General features: G+C 38.9%; 2 protein-coding genes across 2 annotated transcripts in view; one reads left to right on the top strand and one right to left on the bottom strand.

Annotated features, from left to right (window-relative positions):
- Window positions 1-27,286, top strand: part of COG5 (component of oligomeric golgi complex 5) — a 182,346-nt gene that overhangs the window by 22,157 nt on the left and 132,903 nt on the right. The gene's annotated exons all lie outside the window — the stretch shown is intronic.
- Window positions 10,503-13,931, bottom strand: GPR22 (G protein-coupled receptor 22). The gene is made up of 2 exons (XM_042816186.1): window positions 13,869-13,931; window positions 10,503-11,941 (listed from the first exon to the last, which is right to left on the bottom strand). Exon 2 carries the CDS (start codon window positions 11,914-11,916, stop codon window positions 10,615-10,617), a length of 1,302 nt encoding a protein of 433 aa, XP_042672120.1. The 5' UTR covers window positions 11,917-11,941; window positions 13,869-13,931; the 3' UTR covers window positions 10,503-10,614.

Genomic DNA, 27,286 nt, shown 5'->3' with positions numbered 1-27,286 from the left:
TAATGACATGACAGGAGCTTGAAAATGATTCCTTGTACCCTTTACCTTTTTCTTTCTTTGTTATGTGCAGATGTCTGTGCATGTTCTCAAAGAGAAAGGCAAGTCAGTTTACATGATTTAAACTAATAAGTGAAGGTGGGGATGTTGGCAGAGTAGACAGATGTCATCTCCAAATGTCGTGTTGGCGTATTCTCAGTATATTTTGATAGTTACAAGAGTTCAAGCAAATGGTTCAGAGCTAGGTCTCAGAATGCTGATGATACACAAACACGTCAGTGACACTCGCAAGGAGTACGAGAAAATTCAGTCGTGCAGTTTGACACCGTTTGCAGCTAGAAAGATGCATCCAAAAGAGCACAGACAAAGTCTCCTGCTCTGCAAGGAAATGACACTTTAAGTTTCAGGCAGGTCTGCATACAGTCTTCACTGTCTGAAGCCCTGGTAGGAATCTGAATTTATAACTGTTTTCTTCCTCCTTTCCAAAGTGTTTAGGTGCTTGGAAATTCATGGTGTGCTTCAGGCTAAAACCAGAGTAATGATCTATGGACTGGTCAGAATGAGTGGTTCTGGTTCAAAAGGTATTTGCTTCCCCTTGGGAAGGTACGGAGGAGTGTCACATACAGATTTTTCTCTATGGGGAGTTTGACTCAGGCAGGCAGGATGTGTGCTTCTTTTTGTTTATATATGGCAGTGGTGAAATCTGTTGTTTAGTGGTCAAGGAAATAACACTGAGAAGTGCTTCATAATATTTATCCTTTTCTTTCTTCTGAGGCTGAAGAATTTATTACTCCGTAACCTGGTGTTGTGCTTGTTTCAGAAATAGCACTTCAACATTGCATCCAAGATTGTTCTTTTCAAACAGTTGGATTCAGAAATAGAATATACAATAGAGAGGATAGAAATGGGTGAGATGGACAGGTAACTTGAAAAAAGTGAGGAAAAGAAGTGAGCATTTGGTTTGTCTGGAAAGGTCCAGTAATGGTGGTAGCCGTTAGCTGGAGATAGTTGGAAATTTTCATCGGAGATAACAGAATGAGATTCTGTAAATGTCTGTAGGCTACAGAGAGTGATGAAAAGAATCCAAGAGGAGTTACTTTCTCAATCTGCTGAGTTAAACCAGGAAAATGGAAGCATCGCTGTTCATTTCTGAGATGCTTCTGAGAAACTGTGATGTTGAGAGTCTAGACTTTGTCTCCTATGATCTGTAATAAAACATCACTAATTTCTAGCAGAGGAATTACTATAATCAATAAGGAAAACATTTATTTGATTTGGAAGCCAGTCATTGCCAGAAGTTAAGTAGTCATATAGTAGCCACATAGGACTAACTGAGCCTAGACCCAGTGTTTAATGCTTCATTTCTGAAGAGTTTAATTTTGTAATGCAGATGATCTGGTCAAATCAATGTATTTGTCAAAACAAATGTATTTAAATGAACAGGAGCTAGAAAGATACTTACCATAGAATAATCTTACCAGCATTCAGGTTTCCAGGATGTTCACAATGATTAGAACTTTTCAATAAATACTCTTGCTTTAGTTTTAGAGAGAGGACGAGTAATGCAGTATAATGTTCTTCCATAAACTAAAGGTATTTTGTATTCCAGCAGTAAGAAAGAAGGTTGTTAGACAAATGTGCTTGCTTCCTGGAACCATTCATTTGGAACTTCTTACCGAATGGGAAAGACAAAGTACAGCATTCAGAAAGGGAAACGGTGTTTATGCTGAAATTAAAGTCAGTTAGACACAATGCTGTGATGGTGAAACAATAGCACACATCCTCCCTGCTGCCCTCAGCCAAACTCCCTTAGAGAGAAAATACATACGTGAAAATTCTCTGCATCTTCAAATTCAAAATCATAAAAGAAAACTTCAAGGCTATGAAGCTGAAAGGGTGATAGTCAGTTTTTGTAAAGAAAACATTTTGTGAAAGAAACTTGTGGTTTTTGATTGCATAGTCGGTTTAAGAAACTGTGTAGATGTATTATAGGTTTATCTTCCTTGTATCATCTACAGTTTAGACATTTAAATACTTAATTAAGGGAAAGGTACCATAAATCACTTTGTCTTACCTCATAGTTGCTGTACCTTTGTGGCAGATAATTTTGGTATTAGAGCAGGTGGAGAAGAGGAGCAAAGATAAAAGTAAGTGATAGTTTTCTACAGGTATGAACTTCAGAGTAAGGCCCTTTGCTGGAGGAGAAGCAGACATGGGCATCTTATTTATTCAGCACATGCACATTTTTTCTTACAAACAAAACAAACTCAAACAAACAACAACAAAAAAAAACCACTACAAAACACCCTCCTGTGATTTGTTTTTACAAATATGAAAATACAGTACTATACCAGTGTTGTTTCAGTCCTAGCATTCACGCAGCTGGTAGCAGGCAAATCTGTACTACAGCAGTTGCTGTGGGGAATTGTACTATATAGATAAATACATAGTTCTGTGGAGACTTGTGAATAAATGCAATTATACGTGTCACAGTAGGAGACTAAAAGGGCTCTTTTTTCCTTGATGATTAAGACTGTAGAGGTGCATTCAGGGGGAGAAAATAAAGGGTCGCAGAAGGACTCTTTGATTAGTAGAGAATGAAATGGCTGAGGACTGGAAAATGAGGCTTGGAAATTCAGAAGTATAAAATAATTGAAAAATGGAATGTGTACACGGTTCTGTAGTAATTCCTCAAGTAAATACGGTTATTCAAATCTTAAACATTATAACCAGTGTTAACCTATTAGCATCTAATGCGTTGAGTCAGTTCAGGTTTAAAAGCTCCTGAAACTTAACCATGCAGCTATGAAAGAAGACTGAAGTCCAGTTTTTGTTCAGGTCTTGGATGGGAGCCAGTAGTCGTGTATGTCATCCCTGCCTTACCTTATGGATCAGTGAAGATCTTGCTGTATGCAATACAAAGTAATGAGCAGAGAGAGTAAGATTTAATTCCTGAACATAAGCAGCAGCTTTACAAATAGGCAATTTTTGCAAGAGTAGTTCTATCTTGTTTCTTGCCTCACACACGTAATTTTGAAATATTAGTTCTGTCAGGTACTTGGTGAGCACTTCTCTGTTACAGTTCGAGAAGTCCAATCTTTTTATTTACCATTCAGATGCAACCTTCCACTGCCCAGAGGCAGTCAGTCTGGTTACTTGTCCATCTTCAAGGTAGCCCCACTTCAGCTGAAGGGCAGCCTGTTCTCTTATCTATTCATGTCACTTCTGGGAAAGATATGAAGACCTAACCTTGTTAAAAGAAGGAACAAACTATTATTTTGAGAACATACAGTTTCTGTGGCAGGCTGCAGACTTTTCCGAAGGGTTTTTGCCCAGTTTTTCCCTGACTCAGCTTGCAAACTAAACGTGTACTAGAAGCTTCAGATTCTAGCATGAAATGCAGTTATGACATAGCAAAGTCTCAGTAACTGAATCAAGTTTCCCACTTCCATTGCGTGTTATTTAAACCGCTTACAGAATTCTTCATTGCAAGCTGTACAGCTGAGGCAGGACTTGCTGGAATCCTACGAATGCATTCATCTTTTTAAAGGTGGCTTTAACGGCTCTTCATGGTTGGTGGGTTTTTTGTTTGTTTGTTTGTTTTGGTTTTTTAATTTTTTTTTTTCATGGTGCATCCATATTTTGCAAGACGGGTATTGAGCTGTATGGCTCTGTTCTATGTTTATGGGCACAAAAATGCGTGTGGTCAAAATTATTAAATGTAAATGTTTGTTCCAGTTTCAACATAGGAAATCAGATGATTCACTCTGTTTGGAGCTTCCTTGTGATTTCACATTTGCTTGTTGAGAAGGTGAATTTATAATTCAACTTATGCCCTTCTGTTACGTGCAAAGACACTCTTGGAAAATCTGTTGTATCTGGAAGAGGCCTCTCATGAAATACTTTACTTACCCATTGCAGTAGCAACAAATACACATGCTAAATCATCTTAATTTAGCTATGGCTCATTGCATGTGCATGCAGGTGTGTGGTATTTTGACAAAACACAGAAATCAGCTTTCTATGAGTTTTGTTCTGGGGTTAGGTGTTGAGTCCTTGAACCACATACCTATTGTTAACATTTCCTCCTTGCCCATGTATTCTTTTCACTTGTTTTGTTATTCACTGGTAGGTTTCCTTTCTGGCTATCAGCTGGCCTAGAGGAATGGGATGTCTTTCCCCTTACTGTTAAGGAGTTTACAGCAGCAGTGCTTGCATTCACTCTTTATTTTGTGAGGATGCATACATTGCAAATAAAGTTTCTTTCCCCTTTCTTATTCATACAATCAGCACAGTGTTAAACACAACCCCGTCCACAAGCTATCACTGATATTTGGAAATATTTACTCGTGGGGGAAGCTGTCTTTTTTTTCTGTTTCCTCTGCTTCTTACTCTGGTTATCTGTGACAGGGATTAATGAAAAATACTTTGAAATGAGGTTTGGAGGAAAACCACGGCGTGAAGTAGCAGTAGGTTGTCATCAGTTATTGTGCTTTTTCCCTATTCCTAATGGAGTTTAATTTGAAGGGAATCTCACAACAGATTGTGAGAGATCCTAATACAGTTGCAGTAAAAGCTGCGTTAATATTGCTGTTAATAACAGTCTGACAGCCAGAGTGACAGATTTACCGGCATTAATGTTGTTTCAGCAGTGACATTGATTTGTTTATCAGACCTAGTATCAAGTTAAACTGTTGCAGGACAGGGGAGGAAGTTAGAGATCATAACAAGATAACAGAAACCAAAAGTTTCTGTTTCCAAAGCTCCAAAATTTCCAAAGCTCAGCCTGAGCAGGAAATACGGGCACACTGCTTGCCAACAGCAGTGTGCCTGCTGTTCACTGCCTGCTGCTGCCTACTGAGCGTCCGCAGATACCAGACTGAGCACAGGTAGCCACACTGTAAACATAAGCCCTGGTGGTAATTTCAGGTTGTATGCCTTCTGCAGAGCTTTCACTGGAAATCTTGTGTTTCTGTTTTCATTTTCTTCTCAGTCCACGAGAATTTCCTTGCAAAGAAAACAGCTGATGTCAAATGCATAAAACAGAATCATGGAATCACAAGATTGGAAAGGACCTGTAAGACCATCTAGTCCAACCGTCCTTCCATACCATTGCTACCACAAGCACTAAGCCACATCTCGCAGCTCCTCATCCAGGCGCCTCTTGAACACTGCCAGGGACGGCGACTCCACCACCTCCCTGGGCAGCCATTCCAGTGCCTGACCACTTTCTGAGAGAAAAAATTCTTCCTTATGTCCAACCTAAACCTCCTCTGGTACAACTTGCGACCATTTCCCCAGGTCCTGTTTGTTGCCTGGGAGAAGAGGCCAAACCCCTCCTCACCACAGCCTCCCTTCAGGAAGTTGTAGAGTGCAATGAGGTCTCCCCTGAGCCTCCTCTTCTCCAGACTGAACAATCCCAGCTCCCTCAGCCGCTCCTCATAAGACTTGTGCTCCAGACCCCTCACCAGTTTCATTGCCCTTCTCTGGACACATTCCAGGGCCTCAATGTCTTTCTTGTAGTGAGGGGCCCAAATAAATGCAATAGAAAAGATTTCTTCCCTCTGACTCAGTTTATAATAGTTGCATTCTTTTAAATAATGTTGAAGTCTCTAATGGCATTTGTGCTTCAATTTAATACTCTGCAATAAGAAATTAAGATAAAGACGAAATATTTGAAAGCACATTGTGGTTGTGATGCTTCTGAAGCATCAAGACAAGCTGAAGTTATCTGACCAATGCCAATTTGAAGGAAAATTCAGTTGAATTTTTTAAGATTTATCACTGGGAACAGACATCTAATGTTTTAGTTTCAGCTCCATTCTTAGACTACTTGTGCTACATTGCTTGTGCTCTGTAAGCACACTGTACTCAGCAGAATGTATGGTGTATCTCTAGTCCAAGAGCTAATGGGATAACGCTGGGTTTGGCTGTTATTCTGCATACAGCTCGTTAAATCAGAGCCTTTGGAGCTGCTAGTCATGTGGCTCTCCCTGCTGCTCCTAGCGGTTTTGTGAAAAGCACTCATCACACTTGATGATTCAAAGACCAGCTGTTGTGTGTTTCTGTTACAATATGAGGAACAAGGTTAGCATGCTCCTTGTGACAAGTGCTGGTTGCCCTCCCCCATTCTGCAGTCGCGATGACCGCAGTCTCCTCACAGAGTTCTTCTGCCTCCTGCCCTTTTGCTGTTGACCTGTATTCTCAATGTACTCTGCATCCTTCATTAACAGCCACTGGGTATGAGTCGATTTTGATTTTCCTATTAGTCACTTATGACGTCTCTGTTGCATTTTGTTCCACATAACCCCCCAGCAAAACAAAAAGCAACGCCCATATTTAATTTTCTGTTGAACTGTGAGGTTGTTCTGTGAGTTGGGGCAAGGTAATTACACAGTCAAGTTCTTCTCTGTCTTTAGTGTAAGACAAATGAATTCAGTGATATTGCAGCAGGATGTGTGAAGTGGGAGGGGGGTTTGGCTTTTGTGAAGCTGGAAGGTCCTAAGTCTGAAGCAGATTGTCCTGTGCTGCACATTTGAGGTATTTTGTTTGAACGGTGGGGAAGGGAAGGGTAAGTTGGTCTATTCTGTATCTTTCAATGCTACCCTGGAAATTTGCTAAAGGAATGCTGCAGTTTCTTCTTTTTAAAAAGATTTTAACAACAATTGGTGACTAAAACACTGTTCTTCAGAGGAAACAAACATGTCTACAATACTCAGATATCAAGGAATGCTGATATTGGCACATACACCAATGCTGAGAAAGAGCTATCATGTGCATTGCAGTACAATGTATATAGTGGTTAATAGAGCAGAAAAAAATTCCTTCTAAAGCCTAGGTAAACCGTATATCCTATTGGAAAAAAAAACCAACAATAAGAGAAGGTGTTGAAGTATTTGCATGGCGGAGCTTAGTGTCTATTTAGATCAGAGATGCACTTATTAAAAACACTTCCATGTAAACATGAAATAGATGCTAGTATTGAACTCTACTTTGGGTGTGTGCAGAATATAATAATGATGTATAGTGTGTGTGTGTGTTTGGATTTAGATAACAATGAAGGAAGAGAGCTGTATTGATTTAATATGTATCCGGAGGTATACATTTCTGATCTAATATATTTAGAAGTCACTGTAGCAGTTCTTATTCCCCTGGTACTAATGAAGCAAACAGAACTTCTGACCAGGTAGCAGTGTGTTATGACCTGTAAAAATTGTAGCTGTCTCGAAACGAGGTATTTGAGATCTATTTACATCTCTGTCTCACTGCTTGTGCTGTGCTGGTTTGTTCAGGTATGGCTCCTGGGCACTGTAATAGCTACTGGCATTCTCTTCGGCTTTTTGTATTTTTAGTGGGGCTGACCTCATTTCATAGTTTAAAACTGAGCAGAAACTACATTTGCAATTTAGAAGAAAACGTGGTCAGATATCAGCTAATACCCCAGGGACGGTGAATAGGTGCAAACTGGTGTTTATTGCTCAAATTGCCACAATGCATTTGCTGGAATTAGCATCTGTAGAGTCCTGTACAGTTCTGCTTGCCTTAGGCTGAATGGTGTGAAATGCAATTGAACTAATGACTCACTGTGATGAGATCATTTTTAAGAATGTAGTGGGCTTCTTATTGTACAGTACCACGGCAGATATTTGCCCTTTTCACTCCAGTGATGCTGCCTATTTCTTGCGTTCTGTTTTAGTCTTTGTCTGTCAAGCACCCACGGCACACCTTCACATCCCTCCTAAAATCCTCTTCAGTACCTGCAGGATACGCAGTCTTGCTTCACCAGTTGCTCTTTATTTTGTCTTGTTTGTGTTAAATCTGTCATCTTTGCGGTACAGACCGCGTATGCTTCAGTTCTGTAATGACTCCTGCACGTATATTCATCTGCACATATTTCTGACTCCCTGCTCTGTGCAGAATTTTTCTGCAGACCTCCAAGTGTACTCCAATGTCGTGTAAGTCCTTTTCCTTTGCCGCATTTCATGAAAGATGAGGAACAGTAAATGTACAAATGCACCTGCTTATATTCTTACTGGCAATCCCCGGCTGAGCGACGTACCCTTTGAAAGCTGCTTTAATCTCTTGCTCTGTGTCCTCGGTCATGTTTTCTCTTTGTTATGAAGTACTACATCACGGAGTCTGGCTTTCTAATGGATGAGCCCTTAAATGCTAAATATGTGGTACTTGAGGTTTTAGTTTTACAAGTAAAGCCGTGCTGTAAAGAAACCTTTTCACTCTGCAATCTTTTTTTAAATGATCATTTCAGATAAGAACATGAGTAATTACAAGATTGTTCACGTGCTGGGGTCATTATTTCTCTTTTTCTTTTTTTAAATAAATGAATGATATTTTAAATTCATTTAAGAATGCATTATTGGAAGATAAGTAATCAGATAAATCATATTATGCCATAAATCTTAGAGATCCCACTTTCTCCTCCTGCTAATGTTCAGAATCTGCAGAGTATTTGCTAGTCAGAGAAGGGAGGAAGTGTTACAAAAAAAAAGAAAAATATATGAGTTGTAGTTTTTTGGATTCGCATCTTCTCACAAGAGCTTACTCATGCAGGATTTTTTTTTTTTTTTTTTGGAAGTGTTAAATTTGGGACATATGGGATTAAAAAAGAGTATAAAAATCTATTATTATTAAGTTTGCCTCTGAATAAAATGAAGGATTTTATTCTTATTAGAACCTAGATCTAGCTTGGTTGAAATTCACACTGATCCACACTGTTTATAAGCAGATACAACTGAATGCTGGTATAGTTGGTTTAGCATTTAGAACAAAGCCAGTGTAGCTGTCTTGGAATGTATATTGTACCATAATTTTAGAGAACAAATTACCAGTTAGATAATAGAATGTATAGGTAGAACTTGGATAATTTTAAGTTCCTGGTCTTTGTGGAATATGGAGCATCAGTTAGTGTCTTCTGTTTGGGTAAACTGAGGTTCATCACATGTCAGCTTTTCATTTCTTACTCCTTTTTTCTTTTTAAACCACAGAAAATGTTGGCAATACAGACACGATTTAATAATGTGATGGAAAATAGCATTTTGCTCCCTGAAAGCCACAATTAATTTTTTGCCTAGGCAACTTTGGAGAAGCACTTCAGAAGTACTCAGGTTTTTTGTAATACTTCAGTCAAAGTAGCTCTGATATTCAAGGATATGTTCTGTTGGATTTTTTGTTTGTTTGTTTCTTTTTTAATAGAAGTCAGCGTTTACTGAGAATTATCCTTCTAATTGTCATGGTAGCAGGTGATATACTGAGGAGTTTATATAGCCAGACAAGTTAAATCATTCTCACTAATTGTTTCTGTAGGTTTTTTAAAGGTCAACTAATGTAGCCACTGTTCACTGAAATGCTGAGGTTTTTATTTATGGAATAGTTCAAACCACCCCCCAGAAAAAGTGGGGGGATGAGTATCTCAGTTCTTGCTTGCAGTGCTATAGATGATGGCTTCTGAAGGCCTTCTGTGTACTCATTGAAGGCATGAGATGAAATGGAAAAAGAGGGTGTATAACAATGGTATGACACATCTGTCCAGAATATCCAGAAATAGGTTAGCTAAGCCATCGTGGGATTTGGCTTGTGTTGCAGCAGTTGCATGACCAGAACTGAACATCACTGGAGCAAACCCAAATAATATGAAAGCTAATGAGGCCAAGAAAATTGTTTCTAATTTAGCTGTGGCACTTGACAGCTTTATCTATCTATGATGATAGATGGTATGAATGAGTATTGTCTTTCCAGAAGATCCCTGTGTCATGCTGGAGGTCCAGCTGCAAAGCCCCTGCAGCGTGAGCATCTGAGACTGTACAGAAGTGGTTTTGTTGGTTCTTGCCTGTTAATATCAGGACCAGTGACTTTCTCATCTGTGTTTTCGCCCTCATGTAGTGCATCTTTCCCACTGTCTCCCTCTGCCTCTCATATAATTATTCAATATTCTGTGCTTTCCATACCAGAACTCTACATCTGAGACTGTGATCAGCTGTTTCAATATGCAAGAACTTTTTTTCTCCTCTTTTCTTAGAAGTTTTTCAACCAATGTGATTCAAATAAAAATAACTGGTTCTGAATCATTAATTGAGGAGCATGCTGATGGGATACTGGAGAAATCTGAAATAAGTAAATAAGTGCATATCCGAGTATGAGATTAAAATGTGACTAAATTGTAGCTATACAGTGATCAGAATCTCTCTGATCTGTGTTTATGAATTCAGCTTAAAAATATACCAGGCAAAATGCTGAGTTTGTGCTTTAGAAAATGAAAGATTCCCGAATGGAATTCTTGTTTAAAAATTATTTTATATTTACAGAGAAACTGAGCCGTACAAATGTTTTCAAAAGTTTGCACTTCTTTAAGGCTATTTATTTTCTAAAAAAGAGGACTTGAGTATTTCTGACAAATATACACATGGTGTTACGCTAACAAACGGCCATGCAACAGATATCTTACATAATGAAGAAATTGAATCTACAAGACCTACTCTATTTAACACAGATATTGGAAAATATACAGTCTAGCCAATAGTTAAAAAATGTTTTTCTTATTTGGCAGTATTTCTCTACGGTTTGTTCAAATGTTCCTCGATGTGTTTTGGTGAATACTGAAGTCTAGTCAGTGACAACCTGAGGTACTAAACATTTCTGCCTTACTTCGTTGTCTTCGAAGGTGATCTTTTTGTTCCTTTTAGGCTCTATCCACGAGTTGTGTATGACAGCGTTATTTGGCATGGGGTCTGCTTCCACAATTGAAACAACTCGTTTTTTCATCTTGCTTTTCAGAACTTTCTGAAATTTTTGCCTTGTGAATGCATAAAGTAGAGGGTGAAAAATAGTTGTTCCATATGCCATGACTAGAAAACACAAGCGCAACTTTACCAAAAGGTCACTTGGGCCCAAACACAAGATGGTGGTGTTTAGAACGGAGATGGGTGTCCAGCAGAGCAGAAAGGTGGAGATGATCAGGAGGGACATTCTGAAGACTCTCTTCTGCCGCTCTCGCCGCTCCCGGTGCCGCTTCACGGCTCGGCGCAGGGCAATGATCACAGACACGGAAGTCCTTACGCCGAAGACCACGTTTCTTCCTGCGCTGCTCTGCGACATGTCTGTGGTCTCGTGCTGTGTGGTGAGAGAAATAGTTTTTTTCTTTCTAGCTTTCTTCTTTTGTCCCGTTGTAAATCTTGTGCCGATTCGGATGTTAAGAGCCTGGAGTATTTTGGTGTACGTGATTAGCATCACTACCACGGTGAAGAAGAAGATTGGGATCTGGACGAGGAGGTGGTAGTACATCCCCAGCTCGGTGTGGTACTCGTTTGCGCTGACACACAGCAGTGTCTTGTTCTCCCAAGTACTTGCGCTTTGAAGACTGAAGAAATTGACTTCAATGAAAGGAATCAGGAAGGCAAAAAGCGAAATGATCCATATTGATGTCATCAGTATCACAGCCCTTCCCATGGTCAGAATTCGGTTGGCAGGTTTGACAGAGATGTCGTATCGGTCCAGAGTGATAGCAAAGACATTGATTGCGGTCGAAACGCTTGCAAAAGAGACACAAGCCTCGTGGAAGCAGCAGATCAGAGCAGTGTTACTCTCCAGTGAAAGCAGAAGGATAACTATAGTTAGAGGAATACATCCCACACAAATTATTACATCAAGTACGTGAAGGTTCATTGTAATTATGTTGCTGACAGAATTGATTAAGTTGGATTTCATACAGTAAAGTACCAGCACGGTGAGGTTGCTGCCAAGTCCCAAAACGATTTCTAACATCAAAAATCCAGTGAGAGACACTTGAAAGCTTAATGCATATGACAGTGGTCGGTACATGTTGGTGTCGATGTCGTCAATGGCATCTCGAACTGTGAAGTTAGATTCAAACTGCATGTTGCCTTCCAGAATGGGGGAGAAACACATTCTTTTGTTGCAGTTGCTTTTTCTCCTGAAAGGTGAAATAAACACGGAACTACTTGATTTCTTTTTTTAACACTTTCTGTTATTTTCAAAAAACGATGGGAATGGAGGATAGAGGAAAAGCATCCATTCCTAACAAACTCTTAATTTACTGTATGTTTACAGCTGTATTTGGCATAGACCCAAAAGCCTGAGGATCCACAATAAGGTCTTTCCTTTTTAAAGGAAAGCAAGATTTGTTTAAAAAAAAAAAAGATGAAAAGCTTCCACTCAGGGGAGACAAGGCTTTATTTATAGTGATGTGGCCTTTACAAAAGGCCCATTTGTTGAATAAACTGTACTTGTGCTTTGCCTTTGTATTGTGGTGAGTGCTATTTCAGCAGAATGTTGTTAAGTATTGACAAATTAGTACTGAAGATCGTTTTAAAAAGGCTCTTGTGGAAAAAAAGGAAATGATAGAAACGTAGAGCACTGTTGCTTATGTATCCTAAAAAGAACATTTAAAATATCTGACAGAAATTTAGCAGAATCCTGATGAAGACTTTGTAAGTGTTATAAACTGAGACCTGAAGTTATGCAATTAAACAGATTTTTATAGGACTTTAAGACTTCTGTTCTCTTCTGTCTGGTGTGCATCTACATGTATGAAACTTGTACTACAGTCTATTTAAGTATGTTTAATTTCCAGCAAGAACCTTACATAGGTTTGGGGTAATGGAATTCATTACAGAAATGCTATGTTTCCTCTTTCTGATTCAAATATTCTATTTCTTCAGAAATTTAGTGCCTGATGGAAGAGTATTTAATTTTATTCCAGAATAGATTTAAGTTTTATAAAACAGTACTTAAATGTAAAATTGTCTCTTCCAGATTTTTTACCTACTGAAATTAAATCCAACAAATATAAATCCATAATGTATTTATCCCAGCAGTAAGTGAGGCCCAAAGAAGTAGCATTTATTACATCTCGTACTTTTATTTTGTGGCTGCACGTGCTTTGGTTTCCACACACCAGCAGGTTGTAAGCAGAGCATCTGTGTTAATAATACCTGGCGTGTGCATTGCTTGTGTTGTCAGCCAGCTCTAGAGGCTGTAATGAGATGAATAAATAAGAGGTCGTTCAGTTTCTTGTTGTGATACTTGAGGGTTTTATAAGTAGTTTTAAATTTAAGAGGGGAAGTACTTGGCATGAAACAAAATTTAAATGCAGACCTTTGTTCCCAATCTGAATCCATTAAAAATGGATAGCACTAAGGTGAACAAAACTGAGCTGCTTTTTTAATGGAAGTATGAATTCAGCACACTTGGGATACGGTATGCAAATGAATTTCATCTGCAGTTCTGAAAAGCCTCTATTGCACAATACTATTAATTGCAAATTGTAAGATGAAAAGTCTTGGTATGCTTCAGCAGTTATTTCACATTTAGCTCTTAAATATAAAATATGTAAATGAGAACATACGAGACTCGTGTGTGAAATGAAACAAACATTTCAAAAGCTTTGTTTCATTTCCAGTTCAGGTGAATTCGGATGGGTTTACATTAAACCTCAGGAACATGATTTCCTCTGTTTGCGTGTCCTGGCTTTGACTGTATTTCAAGAAGTGGTCCACATGCATTACTGGGTACTTTCGTGTTAGTGAAAGCCAGGGGGAAATCAAAAGCAGGTCTTGCTTCAACGAAACAAAAACAAAGCAAACACTGAAAAAACCAAAACCCACAACATCTGAACTGTAATCTTACTCTGAAATTTTTGTGGCAGCTGAGAATTTCGGATGAACTATATCTGTAAAATTGAAGATTGAGCATCACCTCTCTGTTTCACTGATTAATTTCAGGTGAGTACGAGTGTAAATGTCAGAGCAGAGGTAATTTACTGGGCGCGCTGCCCTTCTGCACGGTGCTGCTCCGGTGCAACGCGGAGCAGGGGCTGCGGCACACAGCCGGTGACCTACCTGCTTCCTGCGCCTCAAGGGTCTTTCAGCTCCTGGTAGCAGCTTGTCATAAATTGATACATGGTGTCACCGACAGATATTTGACATGCACTGTCACCTGGAAACCAAGTGCTAGCTGGGCTCCTATTTCATTCCTTGCAGATTTTTTTTTCCTCTTTTTGCTCCAGCACTTCAGCAGCAGAAAATTTTGATTAAACATGGGGACTCCTCAGTTGCCTGAGATACTTTGTCTGTGCCAAGTTCCAGGCCAGCAACGACAAACTTTCTTTAGGTGATGTTAATTTCTTTCCCCTCTTGCATTTTGTAGCAGCCTGCTTTTATTTTCCAGGTTTAAAAAAGAAAATAGAAGAATATCTGCCTTCTGTGTTCGGAGTGTATGTAGACATCTTTTAGTTACAGTTGCGCATTTCTTTCTGTAATATTCCTGCTCGTTACTTTTGAGTGATGGCTTAGTTGAAGAAGTTGCTGTACATCATAAAATCCAGTTCGTGTGCTTTGACAGTAACCATGAGTTACCTAATTTGGTTTATTTTCATTTAAGGAGAATACATAACAGATCATAAAATTGAGAGAAAAATACCCATTAGTCATTATGACAAATAAGATATTTAATGAGCAGTATAGAAAAAGCGTGGTTAAACCCTTGTGCAGCTTGCTGGTGAAGAATGCATATTCTCCTTTTGGGAATTCATGTTTCATTGTTTCTTCATGCATCGGTAGTTTCCACAGTTCTGGTTTTAAATTATAAATCCCTCTTTAAGAAATGCTCACCATTTTAAGAATCACTCTTATTCTTCTTCCAATGAAATCTGAGCATATGCATCAGTCTTCCACATATATTCTTGATGTGTAAGTACAAGTGTGCTCCATGTTTTGTTTCTAATTCCTTTATGCCTTAAGAATGCACGGTAGTGGTGAGTCCTGCTGCTTGTAGGTCATACAGCTAGAAAGGTACCCGGCCAACTGCACTCTTCATACTGTCAGTTGTAAAACTGAATTAGTTGCTGCATGCCCTTGTGAAGGGGAGGGAAAAAAAAAAAGGTTAAGAGTAGGGCTTAGAATTTCAAAATAAAGTAATGCAATGATATACTTTGTAATATCACTTATTTGGCGAATAAAGAATGCCTAGAATTGTATCTTACAGATGATATGATCAGTTAGCATGTTCCTTATTTCCTAATAAAATCATGTCATGTTTGTGTTAACTAGCATGAATTTACTTTTTTGGACAAGTCTCCTATTCTGCACACAGTGCAGGTTGCAGGAAAAACTAACTGGAAGCAGTAACTGCTAGATGTAAAGTGCTGTGACACTCAGCTCTAAGCAGCAGCTACTTTGTGCATGCAGCTCTCTGATCTGCTAAAAAGAATTTGAGCAAAGTCGATAAACTTTGTAGGGAATACATTTTTGTTTAATTTGCACACTGTTAAAATTGTATTTCTTGAAATAAATATGCTGCAAATCAGTGTTTCCAGAAGTGACGATTTTGGAGGGACAGTGGAAGAAATAAGTCTTAAAAACCGACTAAACAGGGAAAAGAAGGGAGATTTCATGAGCAAGTCAGAGATTAGTCATATTACTTGACCTTCATAAAACAGTAAGTGTACAGCAATTAACAGACTGTCGGCTCCTTCAGAGAGCAACTGAATAAATCTGTAACATATTTAACTGCCAATATTTGGAAATACTGCTGAAGGAGGAAAGAAATGTTCCCAGTTGCATTCCGGGTTTTTTTTTTATTTTTTTTTTTCCCCAGTACTATATTAAGCTAAATTACACTGGCTTTATATTGTATGAACAAAACAGGTTCTTAATATTCTGCAAGAGTTTCATACAAAATAGCATTTGTCTACCACTGTGTTTTTAATAGGGATGGGGAAATAGCATTCAGATATTCCCTGGACTCAAATACAACACGATCGCAGTGCTTAATACAAGCACTTGAATCTGATACCTTCCTCTTTCCTCTTTTTTTTTTCCCCCGTTTTTGTTAAATGCTGCTTATTCTGCATACCATAATAAGGAAGAGATCTTACCTCCGCTACAGGTTTGATAAATTCTCGGTGCAGGTGAAGCAGTTCCAGGTTGGAGGGATTCATTTTGTTCACTTGTTAGCAGAGAAGAAGGGAAAGAGGGTGAAAAGCACATCCTCGAAAAATGACCTTAATGAGAATTTGTGCCTGTAGTGTGCCATTGTTTCAGCATACTGCTAATGTATACAACTGCTTTAGTTCTGGTTTAGAGGCTGCTGCAGTCTCCCACTCTTCCTACTGTAGAATCAATAAGCATTTGAAAATACATAATGAAAGTAATTTAACATACTGAAGGCTTCTTGTCTCCAGAGACACCACTGAGATTCAGGCTTTCTAAAAAAGCAGAGCAGCGCTTCGGAGAGGCGAGCTTGCGATGGGCAGCTTTTGCAGAATGACAGCCTACCTTGTCGCTTCCCTTCACTGCAGAGAGATGCAGTGCATTCACTAATTTTGATTGGTCAGTGATGTGGGGCTTAAACTGTGCTTCATATATGGGATTGATTCCCCCCTCGCCCCCCCTCCCTGATTTATATAAGGATTCTTTTATAAAAGGACTAAATTTACAAATGATTTATGAATTCTGGAATATATTAAGGCTATGCCAGTGTTATTTTTACCTTTTCACTCTTCACTTTGTGTACACTGGAAACCACATGATGCTGTAAAAAAAATTGGATTAAACCTTTATTACTTAAAAAGCTTCCAACGATCTATATTTGCGTTTGTCTCCTTTCCATTTGTGATTTTTTCTTTTCTTTTGTCCTAGAAATATCTCCAAAATAAAACTGCCTCCTATTTTCTGTGAGCCAACTGAATCTCTCCAGTCTGTTTATATGCAAGTCAACACTCAGGTCTTGCCTTCAATAAATAATATTCAGGACAAGTCAACACCCCCTTGTATATTAGTAACATTTCAATTAAGATTCAGAGATTATTCAGATCCTCAGAATGGCTCAATAATTCAGTTTAGTTCATGAATCAGGAAAGATTCTTGTGATCCATCACCACATACAGCACATGTGCAGTAGCATTGCCTGTAAATTTTGTTGAAATATTAATTTTACACAATTTTTTAATATTCCACATGGATTTTTCTGGAGACTTGGCAGGTTTTTGTAAGGCTGTGCCTTGCATTACGTTCTCAACCTTTGTAGAGACTGCAGAGGGTTTTCGTTTTCACTTCTTTGTTTTGTAACTTATTTCTGAATCTGTTCACAACATAAACAGTGCTCACAATCTCTTAATGAAGAGTAAGGAAAGTGTGGCACGGTGTCAATTTTAATTACTACTAGTGCTAAAATAATTTCTAGAGATGAATAAACTGTGCAACCCAAAATAATAATTTTTAGCATCAGTTTGCAGAAGCAAGTAATTTAAGAATATCTCAGTAAAAATGTTCTGCTGGTTATCTGTGTCAAATAAGCATGGAGGTTTGGACATTTTATGTTTTTTTCTTGATTTGAAAGATTTTTTTCTGAAAAGTTCGGTAAAATACTGTTAATGTGTGGTTCTTAAATGTTTGTTTCCTAGACCTTACTGCTCTCTACAAGTACCTGAAAGGAGGTTGTAGTGAGGCAGGCATTGGCCTCTTCTGCCAGGTAAATGACGGTCAATAGGATGAGAAGTAATGGCCTCATGTTGTGGCACGGGAGGTTCTGGTTGGACGTTAGGAACAGTTTCTTCTCAGGTAGAGTGGAGAGGCGCTGGCTGCACAGGGAGGTTGTGGAGTCACTGTCTCTGGGGGCATTCAAGAAAAGTGGAGCTGTGGCACTGAGGGACATGGTTTGTGGGCATGGTGGGGATGGGCTGATGGTAGGACTAGGTAGTCGTAGAGGTCTTTTCTGACCTTTATGATTCTGTGATTCTGTTCCTCTTTTACCTCTAGAAAATTTTATAGTGAAGTAGTAGAGAAAAAAAAAAAAGGTTGCAGAAACTTTGAACGAAGCTCCTGGATTCAGCAGGTGCTGGGTACTCTGCCAAGTAGCAGCTGCTTGAAGCCTTCAAGCTGTTTCTGCTTCTCCTGCCTTGCAAGAGCATGAAGCTAGTGAATACCAAGAGTTGAAGGGGATTCCTGAAATGAAGCATATATACCTCATAATATATTAGAGATTTACTTGCTTCACTTGCAGTATGACTTAGGATAAGTAGGGAAGCCTGTCTAAATTTAAACAGATTAATCTCAGTCTCCCTGTCTAATTCTTCAGTCAGGCTGTAGTGTTAGAAGGAAAATGATGTGGATATAAAGGACGGTAGTAACAGGATTTTGTGTATAGCTTGGATACGTAGTTCAAATGTATGCAAAGGAGTCACAAGTTACTTGTTATGTTACAAGAGGCAATAATGGCGAAAGTTTTATCTGCAAAAAGTGTGAGAGAAGAATGATAAGAGTTGAGTTCAGAGCATATCAAGCTCAAGTTTTCTGGAGAGAAAATCAGGAGAAGCAGCAGCACCATATGGAGGCATTCAGGAGTAGGTGGAAGGATAGACATGCTTACAAGGCAGCGCTGTGCAGCTGCTTGCTGAGATGGTGAGAACAGATGACATCATCTGCAACGGGGAGAAAGGGAGAGTGGGCAAAAAGAGCCATGTGCAGACACCCAGTATCGACAGGGAAATGTGCTGCTCTCACACCTGTGTCCATGTTGGTACTGCTGAGAATGATGTAAGGGGAGAACGAATGTGGAGAAGCAGGAGATTGAAGCAGAAGAAAACAGGTGTGTGCTAAATGGGAGCTGGGATGGAGGGCATGAGGTATCTGGAGCTGCCATAGCACAAACCCGTGAAGCTCCTTTAGACTGAACTCAGGAATCATAATATCTATTACAGTATGTTTTCCTGCTTTGCTGGGAGCAGTAAGCCCAAAAATGTGCAAGTTGTAGCATAGTTCTAGGTCTTCCTTCTTCTATCCACTCTCTTCCTTTCTCTGCTCAGGTTGTAGCGTCCTAACACCAGCTATCACTGGATGAGATCACCCTGAATACAACTTCTTGTGGTGCAGTTTTGTTAAAGAGTTTTGTTTGTTAAAAAGATCCCTTACATTCATGGAATTTGACATCTGTAAAGTGAAGGGTCAAAATAAGTTCTCAGTTCTAATTTTTTTTCTGTTAGAAATGTCAGCTTTTTTTTTTTTTTTTTTTTTAATGTGGTCTTTGGCTTTAGCTTTACATAAGCATTTGGCAAACTGATAAGCATCCAGCTGTCCTGGAATAGACACATCTGGGAAGTCTGTATTGGCACAGTTGAGAAACTTCCTTCTCACTTCCCTTGCTCTCTGTTACTCTTATTTCAGTCTCTATGATAACCTCCTGAGTTTCTCAGCAGCATTCTCTGTTGCTTTCTTTGGGCCTCACATTGAGTTGCCTGGTTTGACTCTTGCTGCTGATGTACTGGCTGTTCAAATTCTTCCTGCTTATGGGTCTAAAATTTCATCTCCTCTCACTTTTGCAGAGGGTTTGGTCTCCTACCTCTTGGAAATTTTTGGGAACACATGGTATCTTTAGAGCTTAAGTTACTTTTGCGAACAAATACAGGGTGGTTTTGGAAGTCTTGCTTTAAGATTATTTTTCAGCATCACTCACACAGTGCCCCTGCAGAACTACAGCTTGACAGCTCCTGTGGCATCTTGTGCTTTCCTGTGCTGGGCACTGTGATGCTCAGTCCCAGTGAAGATCCACTGGATGGGTTTTTGTTTGCTCCTGCTCTAGCAGTTTATGATCCATATCTGAAACTTTTCTTACCTAGCTGCATCTTTATTTCCTCTATAGCCTGTTGCAGAGAACTTTCTCAAAATGTTGAAAATTCAGTAACTTTTATAGCATTAAGCATGAATGAACAATAGGTAATGATAATTTGAGTTCAGAAGTTGTACAGAGATGCCTTAGTTGTGCTGTACTTGTTGGTGCTCTCGTTTACCTCATACTGAGATTGCAGCCTGTTGGCCAAGCTTGCGCTGCAGCATGCTCTCGTGGAAGAGGTACAAATCTAACGCCTGCCCAGTGCTCAAGTGCTGGCTGTGAGGGGTCTTATTACTCGTCAGTGTGCTGTGATGAACAGATATCAGAAACTGAGCTGGAATTTGTAGATGGATGCCATTTTGACCATGATGGTAATGGAGGCTTTTCTTTATTTTGAAACAAGTACTTTCTCCTCATTTTTCTAATCTGCAGAGAACTGTTATAAGACCATTACTGGTTTTCTGCAGTGAAGACTGATATCCACAACATTAATTTTTCATTCAGCATCCAATCCATAATGTTTACTATATTTTCTTTCTCATTGTTGATTGCCACAGTTTTCCTTTTCTTATTTTTCTAATTTTTTTTCTTCTTTTTTTCTTTTTCTGGTACTTCTAAATTCAATTTTTCCATTTTTCCATTTCCAGAAAACATTTCTACACGAGACATTGTCGATCTCAGTTTCTCCAATTTAGAATTAGCTCAATGGATCAAATAAATAAATAAATAAATTGGCTTTTCTAGCTTAATTCTGTGTGGTTTCATTGTGCTTCTGCTTGCGTTTGCAGAGACATATATTTTTGGAAGTGACACAAAGACAGGTAAGTGTATATATGCAGAACAGGAAATATGTATTTTTAACATAGTTTTATACATGCTGATAATTAATATATATTCATTTTGAAGACGTAAAATGAATATTAGCAAGGCAGCTTGAATACAGGAAAATTCCACTGCTACACGGTAATTATGTTTTATAGGATTCATTTGATTTTGTGAAAATATCGAGTGTAGATTTATTTGTGCTGCATAAACCCCTTTAGTTGTCCTGTTGGCTTTTTTAGCACTAGAAGTTCCTATGCTCACAAGCAAGTGCACAGATTTTACAGAGTGCTTTTCAGCAATTAATACTGAAACTGTATCTTATAATTCTGCAAAAGGAGATGATGGGAAAAATCACGGAAGCATTGATGTGGCTATCACTCATAGACGGAGAATATTTTTTTCCTATCACAGCAGTGAGTTTGGTTTAGTGTTATAGCTCAATCGTGGTCTTGGTGCCTCATTGTACAACTATTTATGCAGACTAATGGAAAAAAATAAATCATCCTCAGGACAGAAGCACGACTTTAATAGTAATTTGAATAACATCAGTGTGACTCCTGCTTACCCAGTAGAAGTGGCTTATTCTCTAGTTCACAACAAATGGTGCAATGTCTTGTAGCATCTGCTGACAAAATTTTAAATTATCACTATAAATTTAAAGATTTTTTTTCATTTTTCTTTAAAAATTATAACATTGGAGTGAGTTTAGCTCTCCCTTCATTAAAATTGTACTCTGAGAGTGTGAGGTATTTCTGTTCTTACACATAGTTCTAAGTTAGCAATCAAGTACTGACTCTTGTGAGGGTTTTTGTTATTACTGGAAAAGCATTTTGGTTCTGACATCATCTGTTTTTTATTGCTTTTAAACATGAGCACAGCAGGTGGCTTGCGCTGTTTATTTTAAGCATGCAAAAGTGTGCCTGGAAGAAGGTTGCTTCTCTGTCTGGGTTGGAAAATAGTTCAGTGCGATGGCTGGAGGTCCTCAAGCTAGGCTGCTAGCACTGTGGCTCTGGACACATTCCTTACCGGTTAGAAGTCCAGCTGCTTACCTTGCTTTTGTTACACTATTTTTGGTGTGCTGGAAGAAGTTTGCAGCGTTACTCCTCGACACTTGGGCTCCTGCTCTGCATGGCACCCTGAGGCCCCAGCTCTCGGTGGCATTGCGCCTGCTGTGTGACTGAACATCCATGTGAGCGCTGGGGCAGGCTTCTGACTGACCTATTGCGGGGAGGTGGGATCAGAGGCAGCTGTACTGCTCGCGCACGTTTAAGCTGTAGTGCTGTCCGTCAGATACCGTGCCTGCTGGGGGAGCTGTGTCTACTCAAGTGTGCAGGACAGGCAGCAGCACCTGCTGCCCCGTCGTAATCACTGATGCAGGAGCCTTGTTAGGCACCTTCCTGCTGTAATGGCCTTTGAGAGGAATTGCTAATTGAGAACAAAACAAGAAATCAGGAAGGTTTTCTCTAGAGTTGTTCCTTTCTCAGAGACCTCGGTTAGACTTTTTTTCCAGTCATTTTTAAAAATAGGAAAGCAATCTGATTTTTTCTTAGTTAAGGTATGTTCTCATCCAGTGTCTATTAGCACCTGTTTTAGCTAAAATTAAGAGATGAAGGTCTTAAAATCTTAATTGCCATGTCTGTGAAGAGTGAACACAACAGGAGTGTGTATCTCAGCACAAGCTGGGTCGCAGCAATTTTGCTGAAATCACCAAAGTGTGAGGGTGCTGTCAGTGTGAGCTCACTGTCACTGCCAGCACTGAGTTAGTGAGTTACTGTCAGCACTGCTGTCTCGCTCCAGTATTCCCTGGGCTAGTTTAGTTTGGAAGCACTACAAACAAAACCAAGCAAAACCAAGCATGTAAATATGATCCAGCAGGGTTACTGCCTTTGTAATCAAAGTTCAGTGACCGCACACAGTGAGTGTTTCCACGTAGCTTCAGTGGCAGGAGCACGCTTTGCCTTCTTCAAACAACCAAACAGCATCTATGGACAGTAGTTAGACTTCTCCCCTTCCCTCACCAATGTGAACGCTTCCTATAAGCGATTGAAATGATCTATCAAGTCCCTGTGTTCAATTCAAATAGGAGAAATCATTCATAGCAATTTGATAGCAGTGATATTCCCTTCATGAAGTTCTCAAAGTCTGAAAAAATAATATGCAGTGCTATGTTTTCTTGTCTGATTTTTTTTAATGATAAAATACTCTGTCGTTTTTGCCTCCCTAGTTTTTGAGTTATTATTTTTATCTCTTATTAATCAAGGTTGTTTAGAGAAACTGAAAGAAAATCAGATTATGCGGTGCCATAAAAAGACATATGAGAGAAATTAAAAAGTATTAAGTTAAAATGATAAATGTGTAATTGTAAGGAAATTGAGCTAAGCTAATGCAGGGTGTTGGATTCACCATTTTATCTGCAAAAAGAATATTCATTTGACTGATGTGCATGTTGGTCTAAATTTAGCTTAGTGTTGATATCATCTTTCGGTTATTTTCTTTCTTGCTCTGTTGTTCGGATGTAGTAGTTTGCATCATCTGTATCAGTAATGCAGTTTAACTTTTTTGTTATTAGTTGCTGAAAAATCTGTCATTTTCTTAGGAGAATAGGTAAGATAGAAATATAATGCCTTTGGTATCTTCTTTTGTTTTAAACATCTGTACTGTAGCTCTAAAGTCTAAAATAAATATCTGAACTGTTTAAATTGCATGCATATGAAGAACGGATTTTGTCTATGAAGCTTTTAAATATCAAGGGATTTTGTGCATAAAAACCATAGTTTCAGATTTTTTTCTATCTCCTAAAATATTTTTCACTTCAGTGCATAATTGTTGTATCTGAAATCACTTATTGTAGTGCTGAAGCAAACCAGAGCTTGTTTGAAAAATGCTTTAATTTGCTGCTTTTTGGGGGAAGGCTGAGCGAGCAACAATATCAGTGATAAGCCTGTATTGCTTCACATTTGGCTGATGCATAAAAGTGGCTTTGTGGTTGTTAGACCTGAAGCCTAATTTTGTTTTACTAACAAAATGTTGAGAAATCAATTAATGGATAAATTTTTGCTACACCAGTGGGTGGTGACCAAACATATGTGTGCAGAGAAATTGTCAAATTATTCAGTGGCTTTCACTGGTGGATCTACTTAATAAAATAAAATGTATAGGTAGAATGAAGTTATGGGGATGAGAGTTATAGAGTGTAGTTGGAGTGGGAAATAAGCAAAATATTTTTTGCGTTTTTTTCTGCAACCTTTTGAAGTGAGAAGCCCTGCTGTTATTGGGTCAGCTAGCATCTCTGCAAATGGATACTTACAGCCAGGAACTCCTGGAGGAAATATAGAAATAGACAGAACACAGCAATTGCTACAGCCTACCAACAGGAAAACCGTGTGAGTTACCACGCTGTTGTAGTAAAAGAGGCATTGCAGCTCTGATGCAAGCAGCCGCAGCTCTCACTCCTTGCTCGTTCTGCTGTAGATGTGGTGCCTTGTGGTGTCCTGTAGTGCTCAGTGAGGAATGACTGCCCCGCGAGACAGCTGATTATAGAGGACAACATAATTTCTCTTATTAATCAAGCAAATTAGATTTCATTTGAGGGAAAAATGGAAGCAGTGGAGAGTCTGCGCTTTGAAAGTGGCTGCTAGTCTAAATCTGCTGTGGTTTGTTTATAAATGTTTTTCTTTGAAGTTGTTTTGTGCTGCAATAACTTTTCTGCAATCTTGCTCTCGAAGGAGAAACAAAAAACTCAACCAACCTCTCCTGTTCAACCAGGGGTAATCTGTTTGTTTTTGTTTTGTTTTTGTTTTTTTTTTTTTTTGCGATTTTTTTTTTTTTTTTTTTTGCAATTTTTTCATATATTCTTCAGAAACTCATTCTACTCACTGCTAAAAAGAAATCCTAGCTTTCCAACTGCTCACCTACCACCAATGTTTCCCCACTAAACCACATCCCTCAGTGCCACACCTCCATATTTGTTGAACTCCAGGAACAGTGACTCCACCACCTCCTTGGGCAGCTTGTGCCACTGCCTCGCCACTTTCGGAGTTGTTGTTTTTCCTACTATCCAGCCTGAACCTCCCCTGGCTATTCCCTCTCATCCTGTCACAACTTGAGGCCATTCCCTCTCACCCTATCACTGTTACTTAGGAGCAGAGGCCGACCCCCACCTCGCCACAGCCTCCTTTCAGGCAGTTACGGCAGAGAGCAATAAGGCCTCCCCTGCGCCTCCTCTTCTCCAGACTGACCCATCCCAGTTCCCTCAGCCGCACTCCATCACACCTGTGCTCCACACCATTCACAGCTCCACTGCCCTTCTCTGAACACACTCTAGGGACTGACACAGCATCCTGTCTCTGTTCCATGGTTTGTCTTCATGCCATTCTGTTTTGTAGGCAAGCAGTTTGGCTATGTGCAGGAAGATGGGCAGATCTGGAAAGCCTGTCTGCTGTTCATGAATCTGTTCAGTCTCCATCACACAAGACCAGTTTCTTTCTAAAAAATATGGGGACTATATGAATTATGCACACTATTCTCCTTGCAGGTCTTTAAGCATAGATTTTTTTTATTGTCTAACTACAGTGGATGAAGAAAGTTAAGCCAAGGCAATGCTCTGTAGCAATAATGAGTGAATTTAAGTTTGAATGGGAAAATAGTTCTGTAACCAAGTCTTTCTCTTAGGACATTTGTTTCTTCTTTATACCAAATGAAATAAAATATTGGCAAAGTCAGAATATAAATAATTTCTTGCACTAGCCTTACTTCTGTCTAAATTGCTTTAGGCCCTCAGCTGCATTGGAGGTGTGGGATAGAGCAAAATAAAGGCCCCAAACATGCAAATAATTAATGAGATTTAAGAAAAATATTGATGAAGAACAGTAGAACTCTATTTCTTCGTCTGTTTTTAAACAAAAAATATTGTGCATTTCTAAGGAAAGAGGCCTTGCAAAGGTTACTAAACACAGGACAAAAAAAATACAGAACCGCATTTGGAGACTATTTCACCTGGATTTTGGCATCTGGGAACTGTTGCTTCTAACAGCAGTTAAAACATTATATTGTGTAGAGATGCTTACTAAATAAAACCTGTGATCATATAGGACCTAACAGCTCAACCAATCAATATTGTGAATAGAACAAACTGGATATACTGCTTCTACGTACAGTACTTTGAGTTGTGCTGTACTGGAAAACGTTTTATTTATAGCTTAGGCGCCTTGCGGTTTGTAGTTCTCCTCTTATCCTTCACAGTATAAACTGTACCATGAATGTGTGTGTCTGTGATGGGGCAGGAGGAGCAGAAGATGGGTTTACTTAGGATGAGCTGAGTGTGGAGTTGGTGGGATAGATTTTTTATGAGAATAGAGGATTCTGATTCAAGGACGGAGAGTTGTAAGAATTGCTGCAACATTGATGGAGCTGCTCTTCAGAGTTCTTTGTGTAGTGTTCCTGTTGTTAATGATCTTTTGCTGTAAGTGGACTGAGAGTACTGGATATTGAATTTCATGGTCTTTTTTATAGAAAATACTGAGAGCTTCATGTGAAAATTTTGCTTTAATTTTTTTTTTTTTTTTAATTTGATGTTTTTTATGTGGATGGCTTTCATTTTATTAATTCTTTAGTAATACCAATATTACTTCACTTTTGTGTCAGAATATAATCTTTTGAGTATGACTGCCATGTATGACAACCTGCTGGATATCATCCTGTCATCAGCTGGAAACAAAACTGCGTTGAACAGCCCATACTGTCCTGAGTAGAATTGCACGTCCACAGCACAAAGAAATGAGAATGGAAATGGGATTGATCCCAAAATTCCATAGAGAAGCAGCTGCAAGAGAAGTGTGGAATGTAGAGTCCACATGAAATTGCAAATGTGTAATTTTAAATCTTTGTTTAAATATGTGATTCTAATGCAAAGCTTATTTGCTCTTTCTGTGTTTGCCTGAAAGCATTCATATTTTCAAAGTATATTTTAAGATTGCTAAGTGCTGTTAGTCCTGGATGCTGGAGAAATGAATTCACCAAATCACTAATCTTCTTAATTTTTTAGATTCTTTTTAGAAACACATCCAGCTGATATAATTTAATATTCAGTTCTTGTGCAAAGTCTTGGATAATGCCTCTGTGAATGAATAAATAAATGGAAAGAAATGCAGTTTTAATTCTGGCAAAAACTATTTATATTGCTTGCTCGTAAAATTGGCAGCAGTGCTCTACTCTGGGGTAGCATTGTTGGCTATTGACACAGCAGAATATTAGTGGTTAGAAATAAAAATGAATTTAGCTGAATTTTATAGCTTGGGCTTTTGTTTATTATTTTAATGTAGTATTGGTGCCTGTAAAATCATGCAAGATTGGTTGGTTTCTCTTTTGACAAATATAGTGTCAGAGATTAATACATTATTATAATCTCCATTGATTGCTTTTATCTAGCAAACGCTTGTTAGATATCAAAGCAGGTGTTCTCAGTACTAGCCCAGATCCTTCAAGGAACACTGAGGAGTTACGGTGCGGTTCAGCGGCAGCTGAGTTGCTGTTGAAGAAATCAGTGGTTGCTGGGGTCAGTTAAAACTCTGCTATTATGACTGCCACTGACAAGTAGAGCTCACTGTGAGTCCGTCTTGTTCAGCTATGTAGTGTGTACTATGATAATGTAGTTATTTTGCGCCATTTTCTTCATCGAGTTTTGGAAATTTTAGTATTTTTATCAGGGAATAACTTATGGTCTAAACTGCACATCAACAGATAAAGGCTCAAGCGCAAAGGAGCTGATCACTTATTGCTTTGGTGAATTCTAACAAAAAAAATGTTTTTGTGAGGTTTTTGACAGAAT

Source organism: Centrocercus urophasianus, unplaced genomic scaffold (genome assembly GCF_019232065.1).
Source record: "Centrocercus urophasianus isolate 14NV4802_14NV808 unplaced genomic scaffold, USGS_Curo_1.0 seq_15, whole genome shotgun sequence".
In the NCBI taxonomy this organism is placed as follows: Eukaryota; Metazoa; Chordata; class Aves; order Galliformes; family Phasianidae; genus Centrocercus; species Centrocercus urophasianus.
This window is presented reverse-complemented; position numbering and strand designations above follow the sequence as displayed.

Bases quoted from the DNA above. Each gene is read 5' to 3' on its own strand.
- GPR22 (XM_042816186.1), bottom strand. From the start codon at position 11,916: ATGTGTTTCTCCCCCATTCTGGAAGGCAACATGCAGTTTGAATCTAAC.